Here is a 14526-nt window from a genome sequence, read left to right as displayed (position 1 = left end):
ATTAGATTTTTATGTGGTATCGTCTTCGTCCAACAGTGCTTTCAATTCGCAGTCTTGGAATTCTTTCAGCTGGTCCGGATGATCTTTGTCTTTCAAGACAAAATTACCACTTTTGAATCATCGAAACCAATACACACACATGCGTCTTGCATTAGGACATTGTCACCGTACGTTTCCACAAGGATACGATGGTTTTCACTTGCGTTTTTCTTTTGATTGAACAAGAAAAGCAGGACGTGCCCCACATGTTCCTTCCTTATTTGGTTTGAAGGTCAACATGTTTCCCACACAAACCCAATATCACGATCACTCGCACTCGGTTGCACATCCATGGCGTTTTGACAGGTACTGTCCTGGCAACACACTGACGTAACAGTTGAGACTGTGCACCAACCCTTGCTTCCAGTGCCATCCAGTGACGAAATTAAGAATTATTAACCGGCACACCTGGTAGAACCAGTTTTCACTCCTTTTGCTGGAAATCACTAATAGATGGTGTGAGCCAATGAAATGACTATGATGATGACGAAGTGTTTCTATAGAGTATATCCAGTATGTTTACTATTTGCAAACTTCAACAAGGGTCATTCCACGTCAAATCATCCAGGCCATGTCACCCACCATCCCCGATTTTGATGAAATTCGGTATACTTATAGAACTTTTGATTCTGATTACAAAAATGACAACTTTTTTGAGATTGGTCAAGGGGTTCAGAAATTACGAGTTTTTAAAAATCTCCGTGTATGCCACATGCGGCTCCACTTTGAATGACACGCATTAGGTTATAAATTATAGTATCTTCTCTCAGGTTTACCGTAGAAACTTCAAGTTTCTTTTCTTTGCTCAGAATAGTGTAAGCTTTCATTTAAATAAGGTTTCAGATCAGTGTATCAATAATCATGTATTTTATGTATAGTTTCATGTATTTTTTTAGAAAAATAAATGACTAACTTCAAGAGCGAATTTCGTGCAATGCCCCCCCTTCAATTTCCCCCAAATTTTATATACAGGTAGCTCAGAGTGGGTACTAATGTTTGATGGAAAAATTGGGATGGGCGGTTCAGAGACAGGGTGATAAAAAAATAATTTGCATTAAAACTTAATCTTATTAAAAATGCTTATGTATTTAGCACAAAGTCTGAAGTATAATATGTTTAGAGGTATAATATTCAAAATTTCTGTTCACCATGTGTGAAGGTAAGCATAGGCGTAACCTGGCGGGGGCAAAGGGAACCATTTACCCCTCCAAAATTTATAGATTAATTAAAATAATAATTGCAGTGGAACCCAGATATCAAGTTCCTCGATTTTACATTTTCCTGCATTTTACATTCAATCTTGGTGATCCCAACATAGCAAATTGCTAAGAAATTTTCCTAGGTTTTACATTTTCTCGCATTCAAGATATTTTGAGCTTGATCCCCTGAACAACGTAAAATCGAGTTTCCACTGTATCTAAGTTAGTTTCAACTGTCTTCAATTTTTTAAAAAAATATAATCCTCATCATAAGCATTCCCAAGTTTAGCAAATTTTCTTCGAGAACATTCTTCTTTTTGTGCATTTTATCTCAATATGGAATTATTTTCTTGCTAGTCTTCACGGAGATACGTAATATGAAGTAAGAATTAATAATACACATTTGTGCTGATTGAAGTTTTTCCAAATGGACCTTTTCTTGCCACATACCACAGAAAATCTCCTTGTGATGGGGTGGTTGGAACACTTAGAAGACTTGTATAGACATGAACAGTATCAAGTAACAAGTTCAGCAATGAAGTACCAATTCCATAGAAATAGTATTAGAGGCATAAATTTCTTATTAATCACGTAAGGTGAAATGACAACAACCCGCAGTACAATGTGTCAGCGATTGCATAGTACTATACAACAGCACCAGGAAGATTAAAAATGCACTGTTTTGAACTTAGGCTACAGGTTATTTGCAGTGTTCGGTAAGTTACCTTTTACAAGTAACCGAGTTTCAGTTACTCATTTAAAAAGTAACTCAGTTACAGTTACTTTTACTTTGAAAGTAACTGTGAGTTACTTTACAGTTACTGTGAAAGAAACTTACAGTTAATGATCATTGATTTGTGTAAAAATTACAAATTGCGTTTCTAGTACATACTATGTCTTCATATACTTACATTACTACTGCAAATAAATGATGAAACACAGTTAACTTTGCTTGAAAGATTTTAATTAAGAAATTATTTGTATGCTGACCACGGTATTTTGAATATGGTGTCATTGATTCCACTTCCACCTATTTCTTTCTCCTCCATTCAAAGTTCAACAATATCCACTACTTCGATGATGAGTTTTTCCTAGCTCGACAGTCCACCTAAAACACTGAAGTCTTCACATACAAGTAGATATGAATTGAAGTAAAGCGTGGATGCAATTAGCATGCAACAAAACATAGCTTCCTTGAAAGGCCGGCAATTCCAAGAAAATCCTTTTATGTAGCTTCCAGAGAAGGTACAGATATATATTTTTTTACAGTTGGGAACAGAAAATGTGAACGGCACAATTTATAGTGCAGGAAATTTTTGCAATGCATATAATACAATCGAGTAAGTATTTTCGGTACTATCTTCATGGGCATAACTTGGGAACTATCTTTGGGTTGAGAGAATCATAAAGTTTTCCGTCCCATTAAAATAGTGTCAAAGATTATTTGCTAAATACATTTGAAAAATCACAATAATTACTCTTTTTTTGTTTGTTCCTCAAGTGCCAGGAGGTTCACAAAATATATTTAAGTTGTAGGTTTTAATTAATCTATAAATTTTGGAGGGGTAAATGATTCCCTTTGCCCCCACCAGGTTACGCCTATGCTTACCTTCACACATAGTGAACAGAAATTTTGAATATTATACCTCAAAACATATTATACTTCAGACTTTGTGCTAAATACATAAGCATTTTTAATAAGATTAAGTTTTAATGCAAATTATTTTTTTATCACCCTGTCTCTGAACCGCCCATCCCAATTTTTCCATCAAACATTAGTACCCACTCTGAGCTACCTGTATATAAAATTTGGGGGAAATTGAAGGGGGGGCATTGCACGAAATTCGCTCTTGAAGTTAGTCATTTATTTTTCTAAAAAAATACATGAAACTATACATAAAATACATGATTATTGATACACTGATCTGAAACCTTATTTAAATGAGAGCTTACACTATTCTGAGCAAAAGAAAAGAAACTTGAAGTTTCTACGGTAAACCTGAGAGAAGATACTATAATTTATAACCTAATGCGTGTCATTCAAAGTGGAGCCGCATGTGGCGTACACGGAGATTTTTAAAAACTCGTAATTTCTGAACCCCTTGACCAATCTCAAAAAAGTTGTCATTTTTGTAATCAGCATCAAAAGTTCTATAAGTATACGGAATTTCATCAAAATCGGAGATGGTGGGTGACATTTTTACAAAATTCTGGATGATTTGACATGGAATGACCCACAAGTTAAAATAGCAGAAAGCACGTATACTTCTAACGAGATTTTTCCCGTGATCATCTACCTTGTACATAAAATACCACATGTGTAAAGTCAAGGTATTGTCATGGTATTACAGAAGCATAAAAATTATTAAGTACATTATTTTTTTTACTTAATTTGTGATGATTCTACAGCTACTTGGTAGTTAGTTGTGAAAAGTAACTTATTATTGTTACTGTTACTTTTAACAAAAATGTGAGTAAATTTCTACTGGAGACACACTTGAAATTTAAACATTAAAGCAGGAATGACCTAAATCAATATCCATCAAAGAGAGGAAACCAGGCATTAATGTTACAGACAAAATTCTCCATTGGTACAGGAAAGAAAAAACAGTTCTTGAGTCAGTTTGGTGTTTGTGATATGAGGGTGCAGTCAGATAGCCCGGACTTGGCCGATACACAGAATGCAGCAGATGAAAGAATTTGGTACTTCCCGTAACATTTGATTTGGCAACAATGTGCTTGTTCTCCAATCATATGGCACAATGCTTGACCGCCTTACATGTTACGAATAGAATTCTTTCTAAAGCACTCAAGTGAATTTTTGGGTGGATTGCTTTTGATGTTGTCCTGATATATCACAGGTAGAAATATGGGAGGAAATTGACAAAAACTGGAAAAAGTGGAATAAAACTAAAAAAAAAAAATTAAAGCATTAAGAATGCAAAGAAATATATTTTACTGTCAATATAATCTAATCTCAAGGCATCTGTTAATTGTTCTTTTCTCTCCACGATTCAAATGGGAGACCCCCAACCCTCTCCATTAAAAATTTTCTGCAAGGTGAGAGGGGGTGTGAGGAATGGTAGCCATCAGCTACAAAGATTTGTGCAAAGCATCCTTCAGATGACATTGTCATCATGTTAAACGTAAGAGCATCCCTTCAGTTAGTCTCAAGTTTACATCATCAATCTGAAAACATGATCTAAACATGGATATAAAAATATCAGCAGAATTTGGAGCTACTGCAGCATAGAAAAAGTCAATCTTTTGTCCCTTATCTTGAAATACGTTGACCGATCTGGCTCAATTCCAATATCAGATTGACAAATACTCTCAAAGTTTCTAGTCTCTACAAAAATTTCAACTCAAGAGCCATCGTTTTAAAACAGTTATCACAGTCACAGTATTGTTTACGTGCTCCTAATTTGATCCCCCTTCCCACACACACATTTCCTAAACCATGCACCGTATTACAAAATTCTTGCAAAAAAGTTATAGCCTGAGTGAGCCGTCAATATTGATTACGTTATTCGCTCTTTAATCTGTGTAATCTTTCATCTGAATATGTTGTCTGGATGAATATGAGCTCATGGACAAAGGGGGAAAAATTAGTTTCGTTCCCGATTTTGAAATGTGTTGATTATAATTTAAATGGTTTGGGTAGTACAAGGTTAGCCACACTTAATAAACTAAAAAAAAAAGAAGAAAAAAAATAGGCCTCCTCGATGGTGCAGTGGTAGGTAGTGTCATCGCCTTGTGATGGACGGGGTCCCGGGTTCAATATCTGCTGGAGGAACATAGTGGTTCGGATCCCACTTTAAACTGTAGGACCAGTCCTGATTAGCCTTACTGTGCATAAAGTAGACTTAAAACAACAATTCAAAAATGTGGTAAAACTAATTACTATTATATTACATTATACATTACATTACATTATAGCAGCAACAAAACTGTTGTAGAAAAAAATCACCAACAAATCCCATAACAATTCAAATTGTTGCTTGGATACTGCAGAATGACAAAGCAATTAAAGTTTGTTATCAAGGAGCGTGAATATCAAGTTGTGCTCAGAAAAAATAAATAAATATTAGCACATGCCTTGTCACACCACATAAATTGAAGAATGGCTGCCGAGTGAGTAGATGAATCTTGTTGGTTGATTTGGTGCTTCAAGTCCACTTTATGCACAGTAAGGCTAATCGGGACTGGACCTACAGTTTAAAGATCCGAACCACTTGTGCCTCCACTGGGTATCGAACTAGATGAATCTTGTGTGTGTGTCCATTACTTCTTGTCAGTTGTCTGATATTCTGAAAGTAAGACCCTAACAAAGTGTACACATACAGCTAATTACTAAAAACATTGCAATCTTTAATCTTATATTTATTACATTATTGTATATCTATAAATTATTCAGAAAGTTTATTTCAAACTTTGCAAACAACTGAAAACAAAATTAACAATGTTTCCCAGTTTGAGCAAACCATACAGCATATACAGCAGACTCTTTTCAATTTGAACTTCAAGGGAACATGAAAAAATTTGAATTAACAAAAAGATACATTATTAAAGAAAATCAATGAAACAAAACTACTGTATTACAATACGAACAAAAATAGTGAACACAGGTGTTCATTGATGAGACTTTAAAATGTCTCAATTTCCAAGGGAACTACATTTGTCTGACAAATCACAATAACTGTGTGCAGATAAGAAGATTTAAAAAATCAGTGGATATTGGTCTTTCAGGGACGAACAGTGGACCTTAGTATAAAAATTGCCATATTTTGTTTGGGTCCTACAGTTCAAGCTAAAAACAATTCCTTCCACAATAGTAATTAAGCTACCAGCAAATAGAAAACAAGTTTAAGTACATACACTGTATTAACACACAAAATCATATGTAACATTATTTTTAATGAAGGCTGATAATGTATTCGGCAGTATCCCATTGCACTATTTCTACATAAAGATACACAGGAATTGCTTTACTTGTATAATGGAACAAATGCTTTCATAGGCACATTAGCCACTACCATGACCTCTATTCTAGGGTGAGGTGGGAGATATAGTTCATTGCAATTTTTCTTGAATTTATTAATCAGTATTAATATTATCAGCCTGTGGCGAAGGGTACTCTGGAGAAAATATGCAATCAATACAGTATGTTGGGAGAGGGGTAAATTATATTGCCCAATTACCCCACTTTTTTCTAAAGAAAAAAATACAGAGTTCATCAGAAGATGGACATAATAATCATTACAATAATAACAATGCATATCCCTATTTTTGAAGCATACTGTGACTCAGGTAATGTTTGGGAATACATGTTTTGAGTGTTAGATGAGCTTTGAGGTAATGTCATAAGTAAAGTTTATTTTGATTTTGGCAATATTAGGGGTGGAAGGGATGCATTTCCTGCTAAAAAGAAGTCTGGTTTTATATTAGAAAAACATTTTTTCCTCCAAAATGTATCAGCAAAAAGTGCACAATTCTTGCCACAAGAATGGAACACACATCAGGCAATATTCAGGTACCATTTTGAACCCTTAGGTCTCCGCAATGATTACATCACGAAGTTTAAATTTTGTAAAAAAAAATTATAATAAAATAAACATTTTGCAATAATGTCTTATTCTTCTACAGGTAAAGTTCCCCGTGCCATGTAGGTACATTTAGAGGATGTGGGGGTAGGGTCCCACACATTATCAATAATGTGGTGTCACATGCTCTGGATGCCTTTCCCCACCCCCACCCGGTTGCTCCCCGGTACCCATTGATTTGAGGGTGGTAGAGGAACGAAGACGCTTTATTCGTAGACAAGGACAGAAAATTTCTGATTTTAGATCACCCACCCTGGGAATTGAACTCTGGTGTCACGTGGCAGTCAGATGCTCTATGTTTTGTTTTCTTTTCAACCATAGGTTTATAGCGTAACCTGTACTGAACAAAACCAGGTATTATTTGTACCCTAGCATTCATAGTCTCCGAGATGAAGAATGTTATTTACATATCCCACTGAAAACGCTTCCAGTGTTGTGGCCTACACCAGGCTGTCTCAGATGGTATATAAGGGTTAAATACACCGTGTCCATAAATATACTGTCATACTTTAAAGTGGTATTACGTCGCTTTGGATAATCGTATTTAAATGAAATTGGTGACATTTGAAAGAAAAACTCAAATATTTTATTTTACAACTCATGGACATTGAATGCCCCCCACGAGTGCCCTGCAGACATCAAGGCGATATTCCTATTCATGCCACACACACTCCAACATATCCACAGGGATGGACTGGATTGTAGAAGTGATGCAAATTTGCAGTTCTTGCAGGTTTTGAGGCATTGGGGGTACATAGACACAATATTTTATGTAACCCCATAAAAAAAGTCACAGACCGTCAAGTCAGGTGACCTCGGCAGCCAATTGTAGAAGACTTTCACCAAACTCTGCGTAGAATGATAAAACACACCAACACGTTCACCAAACTCTGCGTGTAATGATATTCTAAAACACACCAACTACATTCTTAAATCTTCTGTAATAACAACACAATTTTAAAGGAAAACATTCACATGTAACCTGCCTGCCTGCTAAATATCCAACAATGAACCCGCATCCTCCATTGTTGTCAGGAGTGAATTTATTTCAGTTTCTATGTTTGATCTTGTTCATTGTTGTCCATTGTTGACATGCACAAAAATATTTGAGTTCTTCTTTCAATTTCCCCAATTTCATTTAAATACGATTATCCAAAGCGACGTAATACCACTTTAAAGTATGACAGTATATTTATGGACACGGTGTACATTCAAAGATATTTTATAAGTGCAAGCAGTATTTGGATTGCTTGTATTATATCTCCACCACTGTTATTGGCCAAATATTGTAAATTTCGGGTGAGGTGGAACATAATTTCTGTTAATCAAGGAGAGTCTTTTATTCTGAATTAATTAATTTGCCTGATGTTCAAATTAATTGACACAAAGAATCAAACCAGGTGGAATGTTTTCTAGATGGATAGTCACTTTAAAATATACAAGGTCAGCTCAGAAAATGACTTCTGTCTTTTTTTTTCTGGTGTGTGAAGTAGTGAGGATACAGGTGTGATGTGTAGTACGAGCCAGTACGCATCCAGATGTAGCAGTATGAATTAAGTGCTGCTCTTTCTTAGCCAATTAGTCAACAAATGCTGTTGAAATTGTGTGCTGAAGTTGAAAAGATTTCTTAGAAAAAAAAAAAAAGCAACAGCAACAGCTGTTTAAAGCCACTGTCGACTTTGCAAAGATTATGGAGAGAATGTAATGAGCATGGGTGGTGCGAGACAATAACAGCATATGCTCAAATGTAAACAAATAACAGTTGGGCTGAAAAGTTCGTAGGCTAACATAGTAAAAAATATTTTTTTCGATTTGCTTTATTAACACACAAAATTCTTTTTTATCCATTTTTTCACAGTAACAAAAGCTGCTTCACTCACAATGCTATATCTCACGAACTAATTATCCGGCAGCTGTGAAATTTATACACGTATCTTTTGAAAGTTAGTACTAAGTAAAAATCACATGGATTTAATTCTAGTAACGCCATCTATGAATCAGCCTACGAACTTTTCAGCCCAACTGTTAGATGTCCATCGTGAGAAGGTTGGCTAGTCAATTGTTGTGTGATGAAATAGTTCAGATGACTGATGAAAGCATTCAACACAAACAGTGTCAGAATCTCTTGCACAGTTCACCATGGAATAATTACCAAAAGTTAGGTTAATGGCAGTTTGTACTCAGTGGATGCCTAAACTGCTTTTCGAACAGTGCAAGAAACAACAGATCGAGTTGGCATTAACCTTTCTTGGCAGTTAAAGCAAGAGTTGGGAATGCTTTACTGTGAGGCATATTTGGATCATGCTGCAACAATTCAAATCAGGAAGTGTTTGATCACCATCTGAACAGACAGCATTTGACACCTACTAAACGACATCTTTTTATGCGCACGAAGAAATGGCAAGCTTTGCAGCAGTTAGTTCATAGCAAGGAGTTGCTGACCTTGACAGCTGACCATATGTTATGCTGAGTGATGGTATGGGCACTTTGCATCATGGTTGGCGTAACTGATCAATGGTGAACCAAGGGAACACACCCTCCTTTTATGTGAATCCATAGCACAGATTGTTCACAACTAGTCAAAGCACCACTTTGATGTTTTTATTTATTTTGTCATTTTTAATATTTCCTTTATCATTATTATTTGGTGCTAATTAATTCATATTAAATAATGCTTCAATAAAAGTGGTTATTATTATTATTATTGCTTTCTTTTCTTATCCATCACCAAACTGAAATATTTATAGGGACAGATTTTAAGATGCAGCACCTTTCCAAAAATATAGCTGTTTTCATATCGATCATTTGAGATATGTATTTTAGGACATGAAATCAAGTAAAATGAACACACTTTGTTGCACCTTTTTCCTTCCTTTTATTTCATGTTTTGTTAAAAAAACAGATATAAAAATAAATGATTTTCACTCTTCTTAAGAAGTTACATAGTCTCATTTTGTAGAGCAGAACAAGAACTATAAAATGGTGTAATACAATCAATGCAACCCCAATATTTCCCAAGATAATGTAGCAAAAGATAATGTGGAAGCCTTTGCAACTTCGACTGAACTCCCTTTCTGTGTGCTTACAAGATATGGTCCATTGGTTTCCATTGATGTTGAGCGGAGTTTCTCCACATATAAGGATCTCCTGAGCTCAAAGCATCAGCGACTTACATTCGACAACACAGAAATGTTGAGAGCATAATCCAGTATAACAAGTTGGTTGAAACCCATAAATGCCACGTTTACACCGTGTTGAATAAAGAATGTTAATGTAACTCGCTTAGACCTGAATAAAGGCATCTTATCAGCAGCAACTTTTTTTCCACCTTTCTAAAAACATTTTCAGAAACTTCTTTTTCCTCTTTCCAACCATAATTTTGCACCTTAAAATCCTTTCCCTAATTACTATATAAACTTGCATAACTTTAAGAACAGAAAGTGATATTTGTATTACTAACAGAAACTAATCACTATGGTACAAACAGCTCTTTGACGGGTAAGGACTGTCAAGTAGATTTTCATTGGGTGATCTACTTGAAAGCAACAGTAGCATAATGCTGGATCAACACCAAAACATTCAAACTTTCACCAGGAATTGAACCTGAGACTACTAGTACCAAAAGCAAGAACACTAAACATTATGCATCCTACTTCGAGTATTTTACATTTTTGCTGTCAATAACTTAATTTAGGGGTAATAAACACAGCTAAACAAGTTAGAAATATTACTTATTTCATCCTATTGCTATTAAAATGAAAGTATTTTAATTAAGCATGACGTTCTATTGTAAAGAATGCAAAATAGAGACAAAAAAAATTCTGAACTTCCTCATCACAACCCCAATAATTATTCAACTTTTCATTCTAATGGTTCGGGGCATACAGGAAGTGGATGCCTATGATAAACTGGCAGTATAATTTCAAATATTAAACTGCACAACCTGAACAACACACACATTCTAGGGTGTGAATCTAACGCATCTCAACTATAAGCTGAATGTTGCAAATATTTTCTAAACTAAGTATAGAGTTAGCAATCAACAACTTCTGCAATGATAAAACTAGTCCTTACCCATGCAATGTATCCTAGTGATCACAAACAGGATATAATTACAAGCACACTGATGCTTGTTACAAGATTACTCATTTCATAATTAGCATATTCTTCATGTATTTCAGAAATGTACCAGTAGGATGGTGGATATTCAGGCCACAATTCTTACTGGCCCAATCTCTAGAAGATATTGTGTACAACAAGTTTGGACACCAGATTATATGTGCACACAAAAGAGAACCTGGACAAAACAAAGATGCAGTGAGGAATGTATGTTCACAGCTACCTCTAACTGTGAGAGCCAAACTCCTGCAGAAGACACTGAATATTATACAAGAAGAGCAACTGGATGACCTAGAGGGGTATCCCATAAGCTTGTTTGTTACTGAAGTTCTGTTTGCAGAGCATTTCAATGGCTTAGAACTGACATTCACAAAGGAATTTGACTTGCAATGTCTCAATGGATTGCTGAAACTGCTTTCAGAGACTGGAAGAGATCTCGTAAGATTGAGATTTTTTTTCGATAATACCTTTAGCTCAAGACTCGAAGACAATAGTCATTTAAGAAAAGTACTAAATGGATCAAATCTGTGTAAGTTGTGCCTGACCAGAATCTGTGATGATGATATAATGAAACTTATTGGTGAGACTTGTGATCGTCTCCAGTATTTAAATGCACAGAATTCCCATGTGACTAACAAAGGTCTACACTTTTTAACTCAAACCTTGGAGAAATTGCCTCAGGAGGTGTGTTGGGTAAATATTGACTGGGATAGCACTGTATGGGGTGTACCAAATGTATTCCCACCACTGAAAGAACTTCTACCACCTGGAGAATCTGCAAAGTGCTACAAGAGAAAGAAAAGTGCACTTTGCAGCACACTTAGGGTTCTCGACTTGACCATGTGCACGGACATCGACTACACTGGAATCATTGCAGTATTGGAACTGGTTCCGAACCTAAAATCATTTGCTTCGATGGATCTGGAGCCATTCTTTAGGAATTACAGGCAAGCCAGGATAGATGCTGGCATGGAAATCAATGGAACAAGTCTACCATCACTAAGTCTTGCACACGTAAAAATTGAAAAAATTGACACAGAGATCTTCAGCCTTGTGGAAGCCATGTGCTCAAAGACAAAGAATTTAGTGGCACAAAAGTTTAGGATATCGTCATCAGTGTCCCTACCTCTGGCAACATTCAACACATTACCACTTCTCAAAGGCATCATCATTAAGGAAACTGAAACTAATTATAGTGACACAGACATATGGACACTGTCACCGAACCTGAGATCAAGGCTAACGGATTTGTGGATTTCAAATGATAAAAAAATATTTAATTTAAAATTAATACTGAAGGCATGCCCAAATCTACATCACTTGATATTACATGCCACCTGCTTCTTGTGGACAAATGTAGAATTAATTGGAGAAAGCCAGAGATATTTGTCATTGGAATATCTCACAGTAATGGCATTAACTGGGAACATAACTGGTGAATGTTTACTCAGTGCCATAGAGTGTGCACCAAACTTAGAAACATTCAGTGCAGACAATGTAATTGAGAGACCCAGGGATTTCCTGCAGAAATTATGTGCTATTAGGAGATCTCCAAGTATCAAGCAGTTTTTCATATGTGAAGGAATTTTCCTAGAAAATGAAGAAGAATTAAAATACTTTCTTCAACACTATAAAAAAATAAGTCACGTTGGAAGGCTACCATTCAAAGCAACTCAGTTATCAGGGAAAAATGAGATAAAGGTCATCATAAAAGTTCAGTTAGAAAATTAGAGCCACAATTCTTGTCAACTCAAATTTACAACAATATGTACCTCATTCTTGTTAATTGATAGTTGTTGTTATGTAATTATGAAGCATTATCGAAATATATCTTCAACACTCCTGCTTGTGTCTTTTTTTAAGTGATAAGTATGATGACAAAAAAAAATATATATTTTACGTCCACTTTGTCAAATTGGTTCTTCAAATAGCCATCCCCACCCTCTTTTCAAAATTGGCATAATTAATTTCAGGTTGGAAAAAGTAGAAAGCTTTTTCATTATTGTTGTTAATGTCAGAAATCAAGTTCACTTAGTATTCTAACAGAATAACAACTGCGGTACGTCTGAAAAAAATTATGGTTAAAATACAGTAACAGTTTATACTTCCACATTCTATCATTTAAACCAAAGAATAAATACAGGAGTCTCACAGTTTTGAAAATTCCAAAAATAGAGTTTTATGTTAGAGTTCACACAATATAAACACTATGACTAATATTTCTGCTTTCCTTTTGAAGCTTCTTCTTGATTGAGGTGTTGTAAAAGTTAATAGTACAGCCTCTGGCCAAATTATTAGACGCACCTCCAAATTTTATGCAAAATTTTAAGGATGTTATTATGTCTAATTTTTTTGTTGTTCTCTATTTCTTTTATTTATTATTTATTATATGAAATATTACATTGATTACATGTGAACCTTAACAAAAACAACAATTACTTGATACATTAATAGTTACGAATATAATTTCTTACTGTGTTTCTTGAATATTAGCTATGTAATATGTACATATGACCGAAAGTCAATTTTAATATTTGGTTGAGCCGCCTTTGGTCTTTATCAGTGCTTGCATTCGTCTTGGCATATTATCAATGCATGCTTGTACTGTCTCTTTCATATGCGGATGGTGATTCCACACTTGTATTTTTGTCGTCGTAATTGTTTGCTTTGCCACTTCTTTTTTCACTAGGTACCAAACATTTTCAATTGGGTTCATATCTGGAGAGTTTTCCGGACAGGGCAAGAGAGGAACATTTTCACTCTGTAGAAACTGTTTTTTTGATTTTGCGGTATGGCATGAGGCTCCATCCTGCATGAATACGAACGGTTCTCCATTTGGGAACCATTCTCTTACTTGAGGTAGCAACTTTCTTCTAAGCACTTCCCTATACTGTTCTTGCCTCATTGTTCCTTGAACCAAATACAGACATCCTGTACCTTTGCCACTAATGACTGACCAAATCATAACTTTTATCGGATGTTTGACAGTCTGCACAACACAATCAGGATTGTATTTTTTCACCTGGACGTCTTCTCATAAACTGAGATTTATTCCCCAAGATTTCAAACGTGCACTCATCACTAAGGCAAACAGATCTCCAAAAGTTCAAACCTTTTTCTTTGTGAGCTTTTGCCCAACGAAAACGTTTACAAATCATAGCAGGGGTTAATTTTGGCTCCTTAGCAGGTCTGAGTGCCTTCAGGTTCATATCAGAGAGCCTACGCCTTACTGTTCTTTCAGATGCACGAACGCCACTCTTTTCAAGTTTATCTTTAACTTCCTTTGTACTCGCAAATCTATTCGTGAGATAAATGTTCTTCAAACAGCGTAAGGATCTTGGAGTAAAAATTGTTTTACGTCCACATCTGTCCTTCTTTTGTGGCTCACACTGTCCACCATATTCAATTTTCTTCTTTATTCGCCTCACCGATGCTTCAGACACATCAGATTGTCCAGAAATCTCACGATTAGAGAACATTTTTGTCTTCATTAGTGTCTTAATTTCAGCCATCTTTCTTGATGTCAAGTCATTTTTTTTACCCATGACTCTCTAATGTTAATAATT

At 35.4% G+C, this 14526-nt stretch overlaps 1 protein-coding gene across 1 annotated transcript; it reads left to right on the top strand.

The window, feature by feature from the left end:
• The first annotated feature begins 5271 nt into the window (after positions 1–5271).
• Positions 5272–12699, top strand: LOC145978676 (uncharacterized). The gene is made up of 2 exons (XM_083111451.1): positions 5272–5372; positions 11023–12699. Exons 1-2 carry the CDS (start codon positions 5362–5364, stop codon positions 12689–12691), a joined length of 1680 nt encoding a protein of 559 aa, XP_082967577.1. The 5' UTR covers positions 5272–5361; the 3' UTR covers positions 12692–12699.
• The last annotated feature ends 1827 nt before the right edge of the window (positions 12700–14526 follow it).

This window comes from Lepisma saccharinum, chromosome 25, assembly GCF_977018435.1.
Source record: "Lepisma saccharinum chromosome 25, izLepSacc3.1, whole genome shotgun sequence".
In the NCBI taxonomy this organism is placed as follows: domain Eukaryota; kingdom Metazoa; phylum Arthropoda; class Insecta; order Zygentoma; family Lepismatidae; genus Lepisma; species Lepisma saccharinum.
This window is presented reverse-complemented; position numbering and strand designations above follow the sequence as displayed.